At 41.1% G+C, this 22,085-nt stretch overlaps 1 protein-coding gene across 2 annotated transcripts in view; it reads right to left on the bottom strand.

Moving 5' to 3' along the window:
• Positions 1-1,145: 1,145 nt before the first annotated feature.
• Nsun6 (NOP2/Sun RNA methyltransferase 6) overlaps positions 1,146-22,085 on the bottom strand; it is a 48,788-nt gene continuing 27,848 nt past the window's right edge. The window contains exons 9-13 of one of the 2 annotated variants that reach the window (XM_038332738.2): positions 21,681-21,724; positions 17,177-17,321; positions 10,750-10,898; positions 6,538-6,663; positions 1,146-1,681 (exon numbers count right to left, since the gene is read on the bottom strand). In XM_038332738.2, the coding sequence (XP_038188666.1) occupies positions 1,448-1,681; positions 6,538-6,663; positions 10,750-10,898; positions 17,177-17,321; positions 21,681-21,724 (698 nt within the window). In that variant the 3' untranslated portion in view covers positions 1,146-1,447. The remainder of the gene's footprint in view (positions 1,682-6,537; positions 6,664-10,749; positions 10,899-17,176; positions 17,322-21,680; positions 21,725-22,085) is intronic. The other variant, XM_038332740.2, reaches the window with a different exon arrangement.

Raw genomic sequence — 22,085 nt, 5'->3', positions numbered from 1 at the left:
GTGAGCCTTGGATATAGGCACTTGGATATATAGACCTCAGAGCTGTTCAAAGAGATGTTCTCCAGGAAGAAGCCACCAAAAGCTTTACTGACCCAAGAGCTGCTGCAATCTTCATGGATATGGTAAGTTGCTGAGAGAACGTCCTACAGGAAACCTACGAGGAAAAGAAACTAGCAGCAATTGGTTTCAGTTGTCCATTTGACAAAGTCCTGTAATTTGGAAGGATGTAAATGAAAGATAACAAACCAGTTTGGTGTGTTCCACGTGAGACCTTTCAAGTGTTGCTGGGTACTGGACATCTTAACAGAGTTTATCTATGCAGCAGGTAGAATGAAGCCAGTCTGAAGACCTGATGAAGTCTTTGAAATACTTAGGCTGCTAGTGTGGCCCAGGCGGACTGGATATACTATCCCAGGTAGACTAGCCACAGTGGCAGGATGCCTGGTCACTTCTCCACACTGCCTGAGGTTCTTATTTTTGTCTCAGGTCAGTTAAGATTTGACTAAGAAGAGCTTTTATTTTGTCTTATCTATCAGACGCAGTTTTCCTGGAGCTTGTGTTCTATGAAGCTGCTTACGTTCTTCAGGAGAAGCCAAAGCCCAGCAGAAAGTGCCTGGCCAGGTCTTGGCTGTCGGCCACTGTTTTCTGCTCCTTACCAAGCATGTTTCTATTATTTTGCATGATTTCTGTTCCAGAAAATGATAAAAATACAGCCAAAATATGGACTACTTTTGTGTTTTAGTCTACAAAATAAATGCCTATATTTTACCTTTTAGATTATTATCTAGCACAATTCAGAGGCGGATAAAGTGGTTTAGCAGGGTTAAAGCACTCGCCACACAAACTGATGACATGAACTCAAGCGGGGCAACTCCCTCCCAAAGTTGTCCTCTGACTTGCACATGTGTGCCATGGCATGTGCAGAACGTCCACACACAGATCATACACAGTAAAGAAGTGAATAAATCTTTAAAAGAGCCTGACTTAGAATTAGTAAGCAGAGGGGGAGGGGCAGAGCTCAGGTAACAAGCCTACTTACCTCAGTCATGATGCACGCGGTGTGACTACTGCCCATGGCCTGAATACTTAATGCAATAACTACTGCCATGTTTGGAACAGAAAACAGGTTTTTTCATAACCACATGAAAAGTTCAGAGTTTTATTCTTTTGTCTTTGGACTATTTTTTTTTCGCATTAGAAAAAACAATATTTATGAGTTAAAACTGACAATATACTCCAGACCCAGAGGGAATTCCTCCTTGCCTTTTGTATCATATAAGGCAGATTAAGTTTTCCCAGCCTCCCTGACATCTGCAGGGCTACTTAAACACACTGCTCCTTCCGTTAGCACCTTCCTGTGTCCTAAGCAAACGCGCCCATCATTACACTGGCCTGACAATACTTAGGTGTAAGAAAAAGCAACACACAGAGAAAATATTCTGAATTTTCAGTTCCAAGAAACCTTCTCCTCTGTGCTTTTACATTTTAGAAACTTTGCAATAAAGAAGCCTATACAGTCCCTGTTGGCCAGCCAGATCACGTCTTCTCTCTTGGCATCTTGGAGACAATCACGGTCCACGCTCTGCAGTGGCACAACTGATGGATCAAATCGCTGCAGCTGTCTCAGTTGTTCCAGGGACAGGCCAGCTCCCACCATTCCTTCTCCTCCGATCTGTGGCTCCTGTTGGGAAGAAATACACAAGTGTCCTATAATTAGTAAGCTGCCCCTTTACAGTTTAAGTTACAAAGGCAAACTGGCTGTGCATTTGACCCCCCCCCCCCACCAGAAGCATACATAAGAGGTAAATATTCTTGCTTTTATGGGATGCACATGCCAATCTGAGGGAGGCAGAGAAGCAGTGATCTGTGGCCTCCTGATGGAGGAGTTCTTGCATATTTAGATCCTCCATGCTTATCAAGCACTACGGTTTTACGAAATGCGTGAAGGTTATGATTAGAAGCCTGCAGATTTAAAAATGCAGTCCTAACATACTTCAGCTATAAGACCTAAGCAAGCAGCTTTACCTAACTCCATTTATCCAAGTATACAATAGGTAAAATACCCAGTTCTTTTTTGTTTTGTTTTTATAATTTTTTAACTATTGAAAGCCTCAGTTTTCTAACCATGTAGTAGATTTCTCTTCTGACTATGAGTAAAGAATGGTGAATCTCACTGACTTTCAATTGTTAGTAGAGTTTTTAAACCCAGGTTGATAAAAATGGTCAAGACTGCTACTGATGGCTGTAACAGCAGTGGTGGTGGTGCAGTCCTCTACCTGATCTTTAGCACACTCTTCTCAACCTTCCTTGCTGCAGCCTTTTAATGCCATTCCTCATGTTGTGGTGACCCCCCAACCAAAAACTTATTTTTTTAATGTACTCACCCCTAAGTGGTTTTTAGACATAAAGCAAATAAAAACCAGCCTAGAATTCACAACCCCAGAGAACTTAGACAACCAAAAGGACCCTAAGAGAGACATACATGGAGCTAATCTACATGGGAAGCAGAAAAAAGACAAGATCTCCTGAGTAAATTTGGAGCACGGAGACCATAGGAGAGGGTAGAAGGGGAGGGAAGAGGAAAGGAGGGGTACAGAAAAAATATATAGCTCAATAAAAACAATTTTAAAAAAGAATTTTTTAAAATACAATCTTGTATTATTTTACATAGTTATTCCCGTTCCCACTTCCTTCCCTCCTCCTGCTCCCCTCACCCCCCAACCACTTCTAGAAACGGTTAAGGCTTTCCATGGGAAGTCAACAAAATCTGACACTTCACTTCGAGACAAGGCCAAGGCCCTCCCCCCATGTCTAGGCTGAGCAAGGTATCCCACCACAAAGAATGTGCTCCAACACAACAGTTCAAGCACTAGGGATAAATCCTGGTTCCACTGCCAGTGGCCCCACAGACTGCCCAAGCCTAACAACTGTCCCCCACATTCAGTGGGCCTAGTATGGTCCTGTACAGATTCCCCAGCTATTAGTCCAGAGTCAGTGAGCTCCCACTAGCTGTTTCTGTGAGTATTCCCATCATGGTCTTGACCCGGTTGTTCATATTATTGCTCCTTCCTTTCTTGGAGGGAGTCCTTCACTGTAGATCTCTGTTTCTGCTTCCATCAGTTGCTGGATGAAGTTCTATTATGACAATTAAGGTAGTCACCAGTCTGATTACAGAGGAAGGCCAGTTTAGGTGTCCTCTCCACTGTTGCTAAGAGTCTTAGCTGGGGTCATCCTTGTGGATTCCTGGGAATTTCCCTAGTACCATGTTTCTCACTAGCCCTATAATGGCTCCCTCAATCAAGGTATCTCTTTCCTTGCTCTCCCACTCTGACCTTCCCCCTTCTTGAGCATCCCATTCCCTCACATTCTCCTCCTCCCTCCCCTTTCACCCTCAGTTCTCCCCTCCCCCCACATTCCCAGTTTTTTTCAGGAGCTCTTGTCTGTTTCCCCTTCCCAGGGGGAATTCATGTATGTCTCTCTTAGGGTTCTCCTTGTTACCTAGCTTCTCTGGGATTGTAGACTGTAGGCTGGTTATCCTTTGCTTTACGTAATATCCATTTATGAGTGAGTACATACCACATTTGTCTGTCTGGATCTGGGTGACCTCACTCAGGATTTTTTTTTTCTAATTCCATCCATCCATTTGCATGCGAATTTCAGGGTGTCATTGCCATTGTTTTTTACTGCTAAGTCGTAATCTACTGTATAAATGTACCACATTTTCTTTATCCATTCTTCAGTTGAGGGACACCTAGGTTATTTCCAGGTTTTGGCTATTACAAATAATGCTGTTATGAACACAGTTGAGCAAATGTTCTTGTGGTATGTGTGTGCATCCTTTGGTTATATACTCAAAAGTGGTGTTGTTGGGTCTTGAGGTAGATTGATTCCCAATTTTCTAAGAAACCGCCACACTGATTTCCAAAGTGGCTGTACAAGTTTGCACTCCCACCAGCAATGGAGGAGCATTCCCCTTAGTCCGTATTCTCTCCAGCATAAGCTATCTTTGGTGTTTTTTTTTTTTATCTTAGCCATTCTGACAGGTATCATTTGATTTGCATTTCCCTGATGGCTAAGGATGTTGAGCATTTCCTTAAGTGTCTTTCAGCCATTTGTAATTCTTCTGTTGAGAGTTCTCTGTTTAGATCTGTACCTCATCTCTCTATTGGATTATTTGATAATTTGATGTCTTGTAGATGGAGGCTGCTCTTTCATTTCCTGGCTGCCCAGACCCAAAATAATCACACAGATTATTACAACACTGTTTGGCCTATTAGCTCATGCTTCTTATTAGCTAGCTCTTACATGTTAAATTAACCCATTTCTATTAATAAGTGTATTGCCATGAGGTTGTGGCCTACCAGTGAGGTTCTGTCTGGCATCAGGTGTCTGTCTCCTGTGGCAGCCTCATGGTTTCTCATTGACTCCGCCTTCTCTCTCCTCCTCTATCTGCTTAGAACTCCTATCTTGCCCTCCTCTGCTGCAATAGGCCCAAAGCAGATTCTTTATTAACCAATGGCATTCACAGCATACAGAGGGGAATCCCACATGAATGTCTAGTTTCTTAAGTTCTTTATATACTTTGGGGATCAGTCTTCTGTCTGATGTGGGGTTAGTGAAGATCTTTTCCCATTCTTATAGGCTGCCATTTTGTTTTAGTGACTGTCCTTTGCCTTACAGAAGCTTCTCAGTTTCAGGAGGTCTCATTTATTAACTGTTGCCCTCAGCATCTGTGCTAGTCATATTATATTTAGGAAGGGGTCTCCTGTGCCCATGCATTCAAGGCTACTTTCCACTTTCTCTTCAATGAGGTTCAGCGTGGCTGGATTTACGCTGAGGTTTTTGATCCATTTGGACTTGAGTTTTGTGCATGGCAATAGATATGGATCTATTTATATTCTACACATTGATATCCAGTTATGCCAGCACTATTTGTTGAAGATGCTTTCTTTTTTCCATTGTATAATTTTAGCTTCTTTGTCAAAAATCAGGTGTTCATAGGTGTGTGGATTAATATCAGGGTCTTTGATTTGATTCCATTGGTGAACCTGTCTTTTTTATGCCAATACCAAGCTGTTTTCATCACTGTAGCTCTATAGTTGAGCCTGATGTCAGGGATGGTGATGCCTCTGGAAGTTCCTGTATTGTGGACAATTGTTTTGGCTATTCTGGGGTTTTATATTTTTTTCCATATAAAGTTGAGTACCGTTCTTTCAAGGTCTGTGAAGTATTATGCTGGGATTTTGATGGGGATTGCATTGAATCAGGAGATTCCTTTTGGTAGGACTGCCATTTTTACTATTTTAACCCTACCTATAAAGGAGCATGGGAGATCTTTCCATTTTCTGATATCTTCCACAATTTCTTTCAAGACTTAAAGTTCTACACCAACTAGCTTTTAAGGAATATAAATAAATTCAGTGATTTTTGAAAAACACTAGTACCAAATAACCAACAAGCCATCATTCCACAACAGGTATCTTGGACACTGGTGGAAAAGAAACCGCTGTCAGGAAAATATTGTCATCATATATGGCAGTGAGGGGAGAACCTTCCATTAATTACTCCGTTATACAGATTCCACGTAAATTCTGAAGTCCTGCTTCCATTTACATGTAATTGTCTTAATCCCTCTGCCTAGGGGCCACTTCTAGATGGTTTTTATGTTTAACCTTATCTTCTGTCTGTTAGAGCTCTGCATAGGAAGCCATAAAGTCAGCTGTCCAATGTCTCTGAATGTTAGCATCCCTGTAGACACATACCTCAAAACAGAATCAGCTTTATAAAAATTATAACAAAAACTCAGATTAGTGCCCATTAAAACAAACAACAAAGGGCTTTGGAAATATCCTATATTAATATAAAAGTGTAAAGGGTGACACTCCTGAGCTGTGGCTTGTTCCAATAGCTACTTTTTTTTTTAATATCCTGCAGCCTACTTTTGAAGAGGTGTGTTTGATATGGCAGGAAGCAAAAATGTTCAATCTTTTCCAAATCAAAATAATGTAGGACTGGGAATGAAGTAAAAGTCTTATATGGGGATGGAGAAATGGCTCAACGGTTAAGGGCACATGCTGCTCTTGCAGAGGACCAGATTTGGTTCTTAGCATCCCTATATGGTTCACAACCATCTGTAACTCCAGATTCAGGGGACTTGATACCTTTTCTGACCTGATGGGTAACAAGAATGCACAAGGTATATTTACATACATGTGAGCAAAATACAAATACACATGAGTAAATCAATCCAAAAAGAAAAACAGGAAAGCATTTTTTGGAGATGCAGTGTTAATACCAACAAGTGGAATAAAGAGCAGAAAGATACCCAAGCCCGTCCCTGTTTAGCACTGGCACTCTGCAGGGAGCGGATGCTTTCTCATTTCGTCATGTGAATCCCCATGGTCAGTCAGAAAACACAATCACTCCTATGAACAGAGCAGTTCAGAGTCTTGACGCAGCTCTCCATAACATCCTATATATGCCAGTGCACATCATACTCTGAGATGCTGGTAACACAGAAAACATTAGTATTCTCACCTGGGGTTGAAGCTGAAGGCAGGGGAACGTTCTAAGGGCCCAGGCAACTTGCTCTTCATTTTCTGCCAGAGTTACTGTACATGTGCTGTAAACCAGCACTCCCCCTGGCTTCAGCAGCTGAACCGCCTAAAGAAAGCGAGGATCAGACTATGCATGCCATAAGACCCAATAAATACCCGAAGTAAGTTAGAGAATGGCACATGGTACCTTGCAAGCACTTGGTAGTGACAAAATGCTGTCCAGTATGACACAGCCTGTTCCTGTAGTTATAGCACAATGTATACCCTGCTGATGCATGCAGCCTTACCTGGGAACTTTATGATTTACACAGATCTAGCCTCTCACATACATCCTTCAGTTACCTCCCTTCCCATATGTCTTTATTCCCAAACTAATATTTGTAGGGAAACCTCCTTTCTGAATCCATGCATATGTATTCAGTTGTCATGTCAACGTTTCTGCTACCTCAGGTAATGTGTCCCCAAATACTCATCATTCTCTGAAACCTGCTAGAAAAGGTTTCTCAGCCTTCCCCAAACTCCAGCCCTGAACCTCAGAGCACCAACTGTGCTTGCAGTCCTTTTACTCCCCCCATCCACTAGCCAGCCCCACTGGCCCTTCTTTCAACATATAATGCAGAAATGGCTCAGTACGTAAAAGCCCTTACTGCTCCTGCAGAAGACCCAGGTTCAAGTCCCAGCATCCATATGATGGATCATAACTGCTTATAACTCCGGCTACAGGGGATCTGATACCCTCTTCTGATATCTGCTGGTGCCTGCATGCACATAGTACTCAGGTACACATGCATACACATGAATATGAATGAAATATTCATATGAATGAATAAAAAAAGTGTGTGTGAACACACACAGTCCAGGTTTTAGCGATTACTCCCAATGTCCACTACCATCAGTTCCAGCTTCTTTATCTTTCAGCTGCATTGCACAACAGTTAAATCTGCCAGCCTGGTTCCCTGCCTTCCTATAAGCCAGTCTCTGCACACCAGTCTGAGCAATGCTTTTCTATTTGCTGCTTCTCAGCTTCGCAAGCAAAGTCTTGAAAGCATTTTCAAGGGTCTACATAAAGGTGTTCCTGCCACACCGACCTTCCCTTTTGTCCTTCCTGCCCTTCTGGATTAGCAACCCTGTTTTCCTGCTACTCCTGTAGCAACCAAAGTCACTGATACTTGAAGAGTCCCAGACCAGGTTAGAAATTCTCCTCCTCCTCCTCAAAGTTGCTTGTTCCTTCACAATGCTCCACTCATTGCTGCTTACAGAGCCCCTGTTCTGAAAAGTGCTTCCTGATTTAACAGACCCCAAAGCACATCTTTCTTCCTGTAGTTTGCTCTACAGCATTAATATCGTAATACAACAAACTGTCAGTCAAAACGGAAGCTCTCAGAGAAGGGCATGGACTGTCTGCTTTCTCAGTTATGATCTAGACATCAGTTTGCATGCTGTAGGTATTTAATAGATAATGGACTACAGTGCTAAAGTAATTTTCTCCCAAATATCTTAAGTTTATCTTCTCTTTTCTTTTTAGGCAGGTTCTCACATATTCCAGGCTGGCCTCAAATTCTCTGTCTAGTCAAAGATCTCTATCTCCAGAGTGCTAGGATCACAGGAATGTGCTGTTCCACTCAGTTTATGTCTTACTGGGGAATCTAATCCAGCTTCATACATGATAGGAGTAATGACTGATGCTGTCACCTGGACAGGATCTAGAATCACCAAGGAAACAAGCCTCTTGGCATGTCTGTGACAAACTGTAAGATTAGGTTAACAGAGGTGGCAAGCCCACCTTGAGCGTAGGAGCACTAACCCATAGGCTAAGGCTCTGGACTGATTATAAGAAGACAGTGAAATGAGTACCAGCATCCACTGCTCTCAGCCTCTGTATCTCAGATGCAGTGGGACCAGAAGCCTCCAGTGCCTGTTGTCATAACGGCCTCACCACGATGGACTGGACCTTTGAACTGTGAGCAGAATCAACAATCCCTTCGCTAAGTGGTTTCCTGGGGTATTTCATCACAGCAACAAGAAGTGACTAACACATCAGACCAGCACTCTTCCAACTGGGCTACATCATTAATGTTTATCTTTTCAAGCTCAGAGAAATTTTCTGAGTTCTTTGAGGAACTTACACAATGTGTTTTGATCATTTTTAGCCTCTTCTCCTGACTCTCCCTTGAGTCATGCCCCCCATTTTCTACCCATCTAACTCACGTTTCTTCTCTTTTTATAAACCCCTAATTTTGTTTAAAGTTTTAATTAGAATCTTTTTAAAACTAATAATTCATGCTTGCACCTTAACTGGAATAATATAAACACTGTGGCTCTGTGCCACCTACTATGGTAGACTTTCATAGGAAGTTTCTCAAAGGTTCCTTACCAACAGTGAAGCCAGGCTGTTTCCACTGAGGTATTCCTAGCAGATAGTGCCTACTCCCCATCTCTCCAACTGGAAATCAATGTACCCAAAGTCACTAGCACGGAGGAGTCGTGGCTCAAATGAAGACAGTTCTGATCCTAAGGTTCACATTCTCGATGTCTAACCCTGTCTCATACACCTGCTCTCTGACTTCCCCTTCACAGCTGGGCCTCTAGCTACGGCACAGGGCACACCTGCTCTCTGAGTTCTCCCACGCGGCTGGTCCTCTGCACTGAAATCATCCATCCGCTCTCAGTAGCCTTTACCCTCAGGCATTCTGTCTGGAGAGCATCCCTGGTGCTGCTTTGGGCTTTTGTGCCAGAGGCATGTTCTCTGACGACTATTCTGAAAACTGTTTAAATAATCCACAACTAGTGCTTCCTTTGTTTATAAAAGGAAGCAGCAAGAAAGAGCAGAAATGTACTAGAAGACAACCTTAGCGATTGAATGATTACAGCATATTAGTTGTTGCTGAAGTCTATGTATTATCATTGTAGGAAAGGGGAGAAATAATGAACTCATCTCTCATGGGAAGAACACTGCAGTGGGGCTGGAAGGTGCCTCTGCAGCGAAGAGCACTGACTGCTCCTGCAGAGGACTCAGGTTCAGTTCTCAGCACCCACGTGGCAGCTCATCCCACCTGTATCCAGTTCCAGAGGCCTTCTGGTTTGTTCAGACTCCTGCATGCAGGCAGTATATACACAGATAAGGAAACATACATCTGCTCAGAAATTTTTAAAAATAGAAAAGTTGAAATTAAGATAGAAGAAATCATATTTTGAAATGGACTAAGTTTAACAAAACTTGACAAAAATTCTCAAATATTCTATGTGTAATGTACCAGATCAATTAAATTTGCAGTTGTTAGGATCCTCCTACATTCTGGATGTAATCATGCCTAGTTTAACATTGTGTTAGCCTGTTTTAGACTTTAGACTTCTAATCTGATAACTAAACAAAGCCAGGAAGAGTAATTTAATTATATTGAATTATTTACATCAATTAGCAATTATGCACGAACAACTCAGCCAATTGTGTTTTTGTTTTGTTCTATTTTCATTTAAGGCGTAGACTGTTTACAATCAACTAAATGTCTCACTGAAAATGTTCTATGGGAAACTAGTTGTACATTTTAAAGGACGGGTCAACACAAAGGAAAACTCCCCACATTTAAAGCTGTAACTGGGCAGGACGAGGCACACAAACCATCACAGCGGCTGAGGGTAGACTATTGCAAGCTTGTGTCAGCTTAGGATACACAGTGAGACCCCATTTTAAAAAAACTAAAGCCACACAAACACACTAGGTATTCCCAATCTCTTCCTTGTCTCTAGAAAATAAAATTTGTCATGTCAACTGAATAATTCAATGACATAAGCCGTACATTTGTAAAGGATCCCAAACTTAACCTCTGTACCAATTAAGTAACTACCCTTTCTCTCAACATACTCCTTTTGTTCTAACCTCTGTTCCTAGGAATTTGCCTATTCTAATTACCTTATAATTGGGATCATACAAAATTTTCCTTTTGTGTCAGGTTTACTTCAGTCTCCAAGTTCATTTATATTGTAGCATGTACCAAATTTCACTCCTTTTTAAGGCTGAATAAATATTTCAAGTGGCCATATCAAATCCTATACATCTAGTCTCTGTCCATGCCTCCTGTTTACCTTCACCCTTTGACCACAGTGAAGGTTGCTGCTACACACAAAAGCTGTGGTAGACAGAACATAGAACTAGGAATCGTCAACTCCTTTACAGTGAAAGAGCATTACATACCACATTAAAGAGTTTTCGCTGTAGTGGCTGATATGATGTCACTTCCTTCAAAGTCCAAGTACAGGCCATGTTTGGCCTCTGTCCCATTCCACTGCAGGGTGCATCAAGAAGAATTCGGTCAAAAGATTCTGGTAAGAATGGAGGTGCCCCTACAAAAGAGAATTATAAATATTATCTGCTTTATTACATATAGGTCTAGAAAAGAATAAAATATTCTTGACATATAAACAATAATGAGAAATTAACATTGTAATCCAAGATATTAAATAAAGAAAAATCCTTTCTCCCTTTAAGCAAGTCCTTGGCTAAGTTAAAAATTACTTTTATTTCATGTAGCTTTGATTTCATAAGGACTGAAAATGCAGTTGTTACAGACAAGTTTTGATATTATAACAGAAACCCACACCAAATCAAATTAAGAACTTTAACTCCTGTTAGAAGCCACAGCGCCCCAGAGCCGGTACCAACTCCAGTCATCAGTCCTAGAGGAAGTCGTCTCCTTGGTAACGCCTCCTGCAGACAGCACCAGAAACACCAGGGCCTGCCGGGTGGGCTCTGACCAGACATACTGGTCTGGCTGCTGTTCTCTAGTCTCCTGGTTTTATGGCTTCTGTTCACTATGATCCAGTAGCCTCCTCGATTTACCAGTCCATCAAGTTTTCCTTGTGTGCTCATGAGTAATTTCTTATGAATTTGGTGTTACTGAAGAAAGTCGTGAACCTTGCGTTCTTTACCTGCAAGCTTGCCATTGCTACTGATCACTTCTATTTAAACCCGGCTTTACCTTCTCTTTCTATCTGGCTAGAAGGCTGTAAAGACACAAGCTGTTCTCAGTGTCGGCCACCTTCATCTAGAATCTCTTTTTTTCTCTTTCATCTACTGTCCTGGAAAAAAGATATTTTTCAAATAAATCTTTACTTTCTGATGCATACTGGTTATGCCCCCTAAATTATACTAGTGTATGCTGTCATTATCATGAGTGTGTGTGCCTGCCTTTCCAAAATCCTCATCAAAAAAGTCGTTATTGACCAATTGTATCTTTCCTTTAAATAAGTAAATCCTTTGTATAGCTTTTCCCTACTGAAACCATTGCCTTTTTTGCTTGTTTGTTTTTGTTTTTATTGAGCTATATATTTTTCTCCACTCCCCTCCCTTCCTCCCCTCTCCCCTTTTACCCTCTTCCATGGTCTCCAGGCTCCCAATTTACTCAGGAGATCTTGTCTTTTTCTACTTCCCATGAAAATTAGATCCATGTATGTCTCTCTAAGGGTCCTCTTGGTTGTCTAGGTTCTCTGGGGTTGTGAATTTTAGGCTGGTTTTTCTTTGCTTTATGTTGTGCAAGAGGGATGGCTCACCGTTAAAGGCTAGGGTCACAATTGCCTTTTCTTACTGAACGGAGAGTTATTATCTATAGAAGATAGGAATCTTTCCCATAGTATTCTATGATGAATTCCCATAATCTACTATCTTAGCTTTAGTTTTTTAACCTGCATACATAAATGCCAACTATTAAAATTTAGCTTTCATTCTTTCAAGTGGTCCACAGTGTGAAGTCATCTTAAATTGGGGCAAATGAAAACCATGCTTGCCTGCTGGCTTCAACAACCACTAACAGGAAGCACAAAAGAGATGGGATGGGGTATGGAGAGGAAAGACAACGGGAGAACAGACTTTTCCTCATCATCTGTTCTCTCTCTCTTTCTCTCTCTCTCTCTCTCTCTCTCTCTCTCTCTCTCTCTCTCTCTCTCTCTCTCTCTCGTATTTTGAGACAGGGTTTCTCTGTGTAACAGCCCTAGTTGTCCTGTTGTCCTGGAAGAACTAGCTCTTTTAGCTCTGGCTGGCCTCGAACTCACAGAGATCCGCCTACCTCTGCCTCCCTAGTGCTGGGATTAAAACCGCCCAGCTCCTCATCTGTTTTCTTGTCAAAACCTTCACAGCCCTTTTTACCTTGGCACCACCAGTCCCATCCTTTCCTGGAGTAGCCAGAGCCCTCTACAGGTGATGTCCCAGGTGCAGGAAGTTCCTGTTCTGTGTGGAGGCCTCTGCCTGCAGCAGCTAAGCAATGTTCCTCCCAGCAGCTGGCAATTCTAGGTTACCACAGAGTTTCTCTTCTGCTTTACAGCCTGCAAGTATCCATTTGCCTTACTCCTTTTACTGCTTATTTTCATGCTAAGTGGTCTCTCACTGATGTAAATTTATACTAAATTAGCTATTGAAATACTTTGTACATTGTGTTTTTTATTCTGTGACCATCCGAATTCATCTGAAATACAACTCTCAACAACTGCCTAAAAGCTAAGAAATCTGCAGTTCCACGTTTGTTCTGAATATGCTCCTGAAGCTCCATATTTGCAGGCCCTACACTATGACAAACCAATAAAAAATAAAAAATAAAAATAAATAAAAAATAAAAAATTTTAAAAAATAAAATTAAAAAAACAATTAACAGGTTATAACTCAGAACTGACTCACACCTTATAGGACACAACTATACCTGGTAATCCTGCTGAGGGCAATGGCAATGCCTAATCTCACTGTTCCTAATAAACCGTGATGGCTGCTCTTTCTTGCCAATTTGACTAGTTTGAGGAATATCTGAGACATTAGTAAAGTATACTTCTGGGTAAGTTTGTCACGGTATTTCCAGAGACGATCCAATCATAAGAGCCCTAATCTAAGACACTGATCAACTCCTAATGCTGGGAGGCAGTAGAAGACAGGAGACAGGACTAGTTGGAGGACCCTGGGGGAATCTTCTTGGAGGCAATACCTTGCCCTAGCTGTTTGTCCCTTTTGCTCTGGTTCCAGGTCGCACAATGGGCTGCTGTGCTCTACCATGCCCTGCCTGCCACTATGGACTAAAACCTCTGACGACAGTGAGCCAAATTAGACTCTTCCTTCTTTACATTGCTTCTGTCCAACATTTTGTTTCATCCACAAACATGAAGCTAAGACAGTGCACTTAATCAATGATACAGTATGTTATATACACATTAAAGATTAAGATCACAAAAAAGGTCACCAAATGCACTTGGTGCAACTGAAATTTCTCTTATTAAAACTAGAAAGGCAGCTGGGTATAGTGGTGAATGCCTTCAATCCCAGCACTTCGTAGGCAGAGTAACTTGGAGGCCAGCCTGGTCTACAAAGCAAGTTCCAGGACAACCAGGGATACACACACACAGAGAAACCCTGTGTTGAAAAACAAAGCCACTTCTATAATAATATACCATAAGAATACACACATGTTCCATTTGCCAGAAGCTTTTCCTAACTTTAAAATTCCAGAGAAAGCACCAGAAGATGGAAAGACCACCATGCTCATAGAATGGTAGAGTAACACTCTGAAAATGGCTCTATTTTGCAAAGCCAACCACAGACTCAATACCATCACCACCAAATTTCCAAAGACACTCTTCAAAGAAAAAAAGCAATCCTAAAATTCATTAAGAAGCAAAAAGATCCAAATAACCAAAGCAACCCTAAAGAGAAAGGCCAGTGCTAATGACACCCGGCTCCAGATTACATCACAAAGCCACAGAAACAGAGGCGCCCAGCACTGGGACACAGGCACAGACCACAGCAACCAGAGGAACAGAGCACAAGCCCCAAACCCACACAGCCATGGCCACCTCATTTTTGGCAAAGGAGTAAAGTGTACTTGCAAAGACAGACTCTTCAACAAATGAAGCTAAAAACTACAATGAACAGAAAGAAAGAGAAAATTCATTGAGTAGAAGAAACATGAGGCACATCCAAAGAGGAATTATTAGAAAATATATAGTCAAAAGGAAAAAAGATGAAGAGGAGAGCAGCAAATTCAAATGCCTGAGACTGTGAGTGACATCTCATCCAAACCACCAAAAGTAGTAAGTTACAATAACTTGTGTAGGTATATTCAATATAGAAATATACAAATTATGCAATAAAATAAAATAAAAATGGAGAACTAAGAAAAAATCTTGAGCTTTTAATGTAAAATTCAGTCATTATCAGCTTCACATGGCCTGTGATGGATACGTTTTACAGTTCATAAGATTCGCTACCAAACCCTACAAGACATAAGCAGAGGATTAAAACACAGCACAACAGAAACACAACTAACTACACAAGAAGACAGCAGCACAGAAACAAATGCATCTATAAATCACTTGGGAAATAAGGAAAAAACGACTCAAGCAAGTCTGCACCACTCGGTTATTTATTGGAATAAACTGGATTAAATACTTCAGACAAAAGACAGAGTAGTTAGACATACTAAAATCAAACAAACACCAACCATTCATTGCTGTAATGGCTCATCAGTATACTTCACTGGATTCAGGGTCACCTAAGAAACAAAGCTCAGCAAGTGACAGTGTGGGTGCATCTGTGGAGGCATCAGAGATGTTTAGCTGGAGAGAGGACCCACCCTGAACCAGGCAGCATCATTCCATGGGTTGGAGTCCAGGAGAACAAGGAGGACAAAGAAGTGGAAAGCAGCATTCAACATTCTCTGCCTCCCACCTATGATGTAATGTGACCTGTTCCTCATGCTCTTGCTACAACAGCTGGAGAAGCACCTGACACTGCATGCACCTTCCCCACCACGATGGGGAGGTTATTAACTCAGAGTACACCATGGCGGAAACTCATTAAGACAGACTACACCATGATGGGAGACTAGAAGCCTAGGGTACGCATCCACAACGTTAGGCAAAGGAACCTTTCCCTAGTTTGCTTCTGTCAGTGTTTTACCATAGCAACTAACACACAACCCAAAGCGGGAAGGATTTAGATGGGCATTAATTGCTCTTCAAAAGAAGATATGGAAAAAATGGACAATTTTCTGGATCAGTATAACTTACCAAAATTAAAACAAGGCCAGATAAATGAATTAAATAGATCTATAATTGCTAAGGAAATAGAAACAGTCATTAAAAATCTCCCAGCCAAACGAAGCCCAGGGTCAAACAGTTTCAGCTCAGAATTCTACAAGATTTTCAAAGAAGAGCAAATACCAATATTCCTCAAATTGTTCCATACAACAGAAACAGAAGGAACATTGCCAAACTCTTTTTACGAGGCTACCTGGAAACAATCTAGATGCCCCTCAACTGAAGAATGGATAAAGAAGATGTGGTACATTTATACAATGGAGTACTACACAGCAGAAAAAAATGATGACATCTTGAATATCACAGGCAAAGGGATGGATCTAGAAAAAAAACAATATTGAGTGAAGTAACCCAGACCCAGAAAGACAAATATGGTATGTACTCCCTCATAAGTGGCTTTTAGATATAAAGCAAAGAAAAACCAGCCTACAGTCCACAACCCCAGAGAACCTAGACAGCAAAGAGGACCCTGAGAGGGACATACATGGATCTAAATAGGAAGGAGAAAAAGACAAGATATCCTGAGTAAATTGGGAGTGTGGAGGTCACAGGAAAGGGTAGAAGGGAAGAGGGAATGAATGGATGGAGTGGAGAAAAATGCATAGCCCAGTAAAAACAGTAAGAAAAAAGACACGGCCAATGGGTATGTGGAGAAGATGCTCACTATAACTAACCTTCAAGAAAATGCAATGAGAACCATAAGACATATAATCTGACCCCTATGAGGAAGTAGTTGTTAAAAGAAAGGAACAGAAGGTAATTTGGTGAGAGCATGGAGAAGAAAGGGCACACATGCACTGTTTTAAGGACATAAATTAATACAACGACTAATGAAGTGGCGTGGCTCTTCAAACAATAAGTTATAAAGCTGCTGTGTGATACAGCAGTCCTGCTTGCCGGTGGGAATACAAGAATGGATACAGACGACTGGGAACTGTTGTCGAGGTATCTGCACTCCCATGTTCACTTCAACAGTATTTACAAAAGCAATGCTACAGAACCAACTCAACTGTCTACCAATAAGAAATGTTATTTTCAAAATGTAGTGCATATACACAGCAGAATATTATTCAGCCTTGAAAAGAAATCTGCTATGGGCAACAGCATGGAAGAATCCAAGACAGTTAAGCAAAAATAAGCCGGGTACCAAAAGACAATTGTATCTGGAAGCTAAAAAGCAAAGCACATTAAAGCAGATAAAGACCGTGGTTGCCAGGGAACAGCTGGGAAGCACAGGGAGATACTGTGGAAAAGTTACTAAGTTTACCTAGACAGGAAGAGTCATTTTTCAAGATCTAATGCGCAACAGGATTGTACACTTAGCAATAACATATATTACATTTCAAAGGTGTCGAGAGTAAATTTTGAGTGTCTTGCCACCTAAATATTATCACATTAAGACATTAGCAGACATTACATTAAATATTACAAAAACACTAATTATCTTAATTACTTTCCGGTCACTCCACATTCATTCCTGTAGTAAGATCCAGTAAGTACATGTAATTATGAGACAAAAACACAGAACAAGAAAAACAAATTAAGGTTACCTTCTGTGCCATCAGCCATATCAAGTTTAAGTGCCTTTGTTGCGTCGAAGCAAAACGCCTTGATAGAATGAAGCCCTAATAATGAAGCATTCTGCTTTAATTTTTCCACTTTATTCAATATTTTATCCAGTGCTATTACTTCTCCCTAAAAATGAAAATAAAGTATAAATCCAAAGCAGTTATAAAAATCCCCAATATAAAAGACTAGTGTAAAACTGTAGTCTCCCGTTTTCCTCCAATGCCTGCTGAATTTTTTTATTTTATTTTATTTTATTTTTTATATTTATATATTCATTCATCTTGGTATTTTTTTATAATTTATTTTATTTTTTTAAAAAAATCTATCTTTTTTCATTTTACATACCAATCCCAGTTCCTACTCCCTCCCCTCCTCCCACTCCTACCCATCCACTCCATACCCATCTACTCCTCAGAGGGCAAGGCACATGACTTTGGGGAAGGTCCAAGGCCCTCCCTACTAAATCAAGGCTGAGTAGGTATCCATCCAAAAGAGAATGGGTTCCCAAAAAGCCAGTACACGCGGTAGGGATAAACTTTGGTGCCATTGCCAGTGGCCCTGCAGTGTGCTTCAACCAAATGCACATCAAGTTTACACTGGCAGAGGGGTGTGGCTCAGTGGTAGAGGGTTTCCTAGCAAGCAAAAGGTCCCAGAGTCAGTTCCCAGCACTGAAAAATTAATTCCTTAAATACCTAGACTTTCCTTTAAACAAACACATTCCTACCAATATATAGCATATAGCCTACCTTTAATCTATAGAAGTCAAAACTGGAAAAAAAATGTTTGCTATATTTTCAAGAAGCTTAGAAAAACTCTTGAAGGTAAACATAAAACCACCAGTCTCGAGTGACTGCTCCCCTGGGCAAAAGCGTGAGCTTCCTCTATGAAACATCTAGCTTCAAGGAATTACATACAAATGAATATCAGTAAATATCAGCTGATCCCCATCTTAATATTTCAAGGAATACAAAATTCTTTGAACTATGGTAACCAAAATGAGAACATCATTAACCCAACTTCTGTGCACCACAGCACAACGCTCTGGAAAGGCTTAAAGCTCAAACGCTGCTGTAGGCCACCAGGATGAGGAGGCAACTGCACAGTGCTCGAGTGTGACCCAGTGAAGGAGAAGAGCTGTATGGTCATCTGCATGACCAAACCCGTCTCTCTGAATGTGGCCAACAGCAGGAGCTGACTGAGAAGCAAAGGACAATGGCGCTGGGCTCTGATTCTTCTGCATGGATGGGCTCTGTGGGAGCCTTCTCAGCTTGGTCGATCACCTTCCTGGACCTGGGGGAGTTGGGAGGACCTTGGACTTAGCATAGAGTGGGGAACCCTGATGGCTCCTTGGCCTGGAGAGGGAGGGAGGGGAGGTATGGGTGGAGGGGAGGGGAGGGGGAGGAGGAGGAGAGGGAAGGGGGAGGAGGAGGGGAGGAGATGGAAAATTTTAAATATAAAAAAATAAACCATGAAAACAAAATCACCCCAGTGGCTCACAGCGAGTGGCATTATTTGAAAGAATCATGGCGTATAGCCTGGTTGAGTAGGTTTGCCCTTACTGGAGGAAGTGTCATTGGGTATGGGCTTTGTAGTTTCAGGGGCTCCACCAGGCCCAGTGGCTTACTTACTCTCTCTTCCTGCTGACTGTGGATCAGATGTAGAACTCTCAGCTCCTCTCTATTACCATGTGTGCCTGCATACTGCTATGTTTCTCTCCATGATAATAGACTAAATCTCTGAACTGTAAGCCAGCTCCAGTTAAATGTTTTCCTTTATGAAAGTTGCTGTGGTCATGGTGTCTCTTTATAGCCATAGAAACCCCAAGACAGTCAGTAAAGCAAAGACTCCTCCAAACAGAGACAAGGAAGAGGGTCAGAGCCACAAAGGCAGAGACAGGAACACAGCCCAGCAGAATGATCCCCAGGTGGCCCTGGTGAAGAGAGACCTGCAATCCTACTTGGAGGACAAAGCCTTGAGCTGGTTTTACTGAGGCAGTGCCTCTGGTGGTCAGCAGTAGAGGGGAATCCCAGTTGGCACTCCCTAGGACTCACTGGGGGCTACCTCAAGGAGGATGCTATTATTTAAAATGAGCTACTAGTGTCAGAGAGGAGGCAATAACCATAAGTCAGGAAATTTAAACATCATCTGCTGTGGCCTGGAGGCTGGCTGGGCAGAGCAGGAGGGCCAGGGGCTGACAGTCTGAAAAGTGCAGGTTGCAGGAGTCTCGCACCAGAACCTCCACAGGCTGGCATTATCCCACCGAGTGGGAACAGCAGGGGTGTCTAGTGGTCTAGGTCTGAGGTCAGAGGGTGGCTCAACCTCAAGAGCACCTTTCAGTGTTGTAGAGCCCCAAGAACTCCGGGGTTGAGATGATTATGACGCAGGAGGTTTTGACAGTACGAAGACAGGTCTTCCTGTTTGCTTGGTCTAGCTGCCCTAAGAGACACGTGCCATAGGTTTTTCAGGATAGAGCCCATGGCTCCCGAGGCACTGGGTGCCTTTCAGTTCCTGAGAAACTGAGGCACCCCCTCAGGCAGTGAAGCATTAGGGCCACTTGTGTTTCTCTGTGTCCCTCAGAAGTCATCAAAGGCATGCAGAAGTTTGGCAAAACAATTAGTCTGAGACATTATTCTTATTTGCCCTATATAAATTAAAACCACCATTATTCTGGCAACTACCACTGCATTCTGTTTTCATAGGGGGATAAAAAGTCTGATTGCTTGGAATAAACCTGTCTCAGCCTCTAATTTCTGAGAGCCCCTCTAACCTGGCCTGGGTTTCATTCCCACAGACCATGTCAGGACCCCTGATTTGGTAAATAAGTGCTGGTGCTTACACTAACATTTTTTTTTACTTCTTTAAAATAAAAAGCTATGTTTTCCATTTTTACTCCTCAGCTTCTCTCCATATAATTTTGCCTTTAAGCCATCTCATTACTGGGAAATCTAATTTCTTTTCTTTTCCCTAATCTGAGACAAGCATTCATGATACCAAAATAATCTATTCAATGAAATAAGAGCAAAAAACTTCCCAAATACAGAGACTGAAAAGGAATCCAGACAAGAAAAACAAACAAACAAAAAAGCTATTTAAAAACCCAACTAGGCTTTCTCAGAGAAGACTCTCTCCACAACTTATTACAGCTAATATAAAGAGCAAAGAAAGAATATTAAAAGATGCAAAGGAAGACCTCAAGTCAGTTACAAAGATAGTTACACCAGAATAACACAGATAACCAGCAGTCCTCAAAGCCAAGAAAACAAGGGATAATATATTCCAAGTCCTCACGGTAAATGACTACCAACCAATATTGATGGATCTAACAAAACTATTAAAATTGGAGAATAAGGACATCTGAAAATAAGCACAAACTAAAGCAGCTCAAAACCACTGAGAAGCACTGCAGAAGCTACATGAAGAAACCACTACCCAAAGAGAAGGAAAACAGTCTCAACCAGGAGAGAACAGGGAGGGCTGCATTTCTTCAGAGAAATGGCTAAAGAAGAACTAGGAAGAAATCCATCATATAACACAGAAAGTTAACATATCCCTGATAGTTACGGGGGAGAAAGTAAGGAATGTCAATCCAGCAAAATAGAAGACAAACAAAATTACAAGAATTAGTTGGGTTGGCAAAATGGCTTAGCAGGAGTAAAGGAACTTGCTGCCAACCTGACATAATGGATAGAAGAACTCAGTAAGACTTTTAACCTCTGCATGCACTTTTCTCCTGCCCTGAACAAATAAATGTAAAACAAAATTAATTAATACACATCTCTCATAAATTATATTAAGTCCATTAACACATCAATAGGGAGGCAAAGACTAGCTAACTGGATGAAAAACCCAGATCCAACTTTAAGTATCTGTTATTCCCAAGAAACATATCTCACTAACAAAGATACCCATACACAAAGGTTCAAATGATTAAGTACAATCAATCAAGCAAATAGAAGTTGAAAGCAAGTTAGCATCGCTATTCTGGTATCTGACAAAGAAGAGTTAAATCAAAATCAGAAGAGATAAAGAAGAGCACTGCACATTAAGAAAGGGACAATTCATCAAGTTGATGTAATCATATATATGCACCACCAACTTTATAAAACAAACATTAGTCGACATAAAAGGCTACGCATGTCTCGAGATAATGACATGGAAGACTTCAGTGTCTTATTCTTGTCTTTAGATAAGTCATCCAAACTAAAAATTAACCGAGAAACTGCATCATAAACCAATGGACTTAACTGCACAGTACCTACAAAAGTATCCCATTTAACTGCATAGTACTTACAAAAGTATCCCACCTGACACAAACAGAATATATGTACATCTCAGAAGCCCATGAATCTTCTCTAAAATCAACTATATTCTAAACCACAAATTAAGTCTTATTTGATAGACAACAATCAAAATAACTTCTTGTAACCTATTAGGATGTACTACAATAGAGCTAAAATCAATAAAGCAACTACAGAAACTACTCACATGTATGGGAACTGAAAACACATTTGTGCGTGACCAGTAGACTACTAAAAAAAAAAAAAATCAAAAAGAATTTTTTTATTATTTAGAAAAAATAAAAATGAAAAGGAAATGTATCAGAACATTTAGGGCATAGTTAACTCTGTGAAGATGAACATTTTTAGTTGGTTTTTGCTATGATCACTTACATTTAAAAAACATCAGAGTTCTCAGCTACATAACCTCATGATGCTGCTTGAGGTCTCAGGGATGTAAGAATGAGTTCAGCACAAAGCAAGAACAACAAAGGACAGAAATTAATGAAATGGAGTCTAAAAGAACAATACACAGACTCAACCAAAAAAATGTTTGAAAAGATGAACAAGATTGATAAACTTCTACCTAAACAAAGCGCCTCCAAATGAACAA

Source organism: Arvicola amphibius, chromosome 6 (assembly GCF_903992535.2).
Source record: "Arvicola amphibius chromosome 6, mArvAmp1.2, whole genome shotgun sequence".
Lineage (NCBI taxonomy): Eukaryota > Metazoa > Chordata > Mammalia > Rodentia > Cricetidae > Arvicola > Arvicola amphibius.
This window is presented reverse-complemented; position numbering and strand designations above follow the sequence as displayed.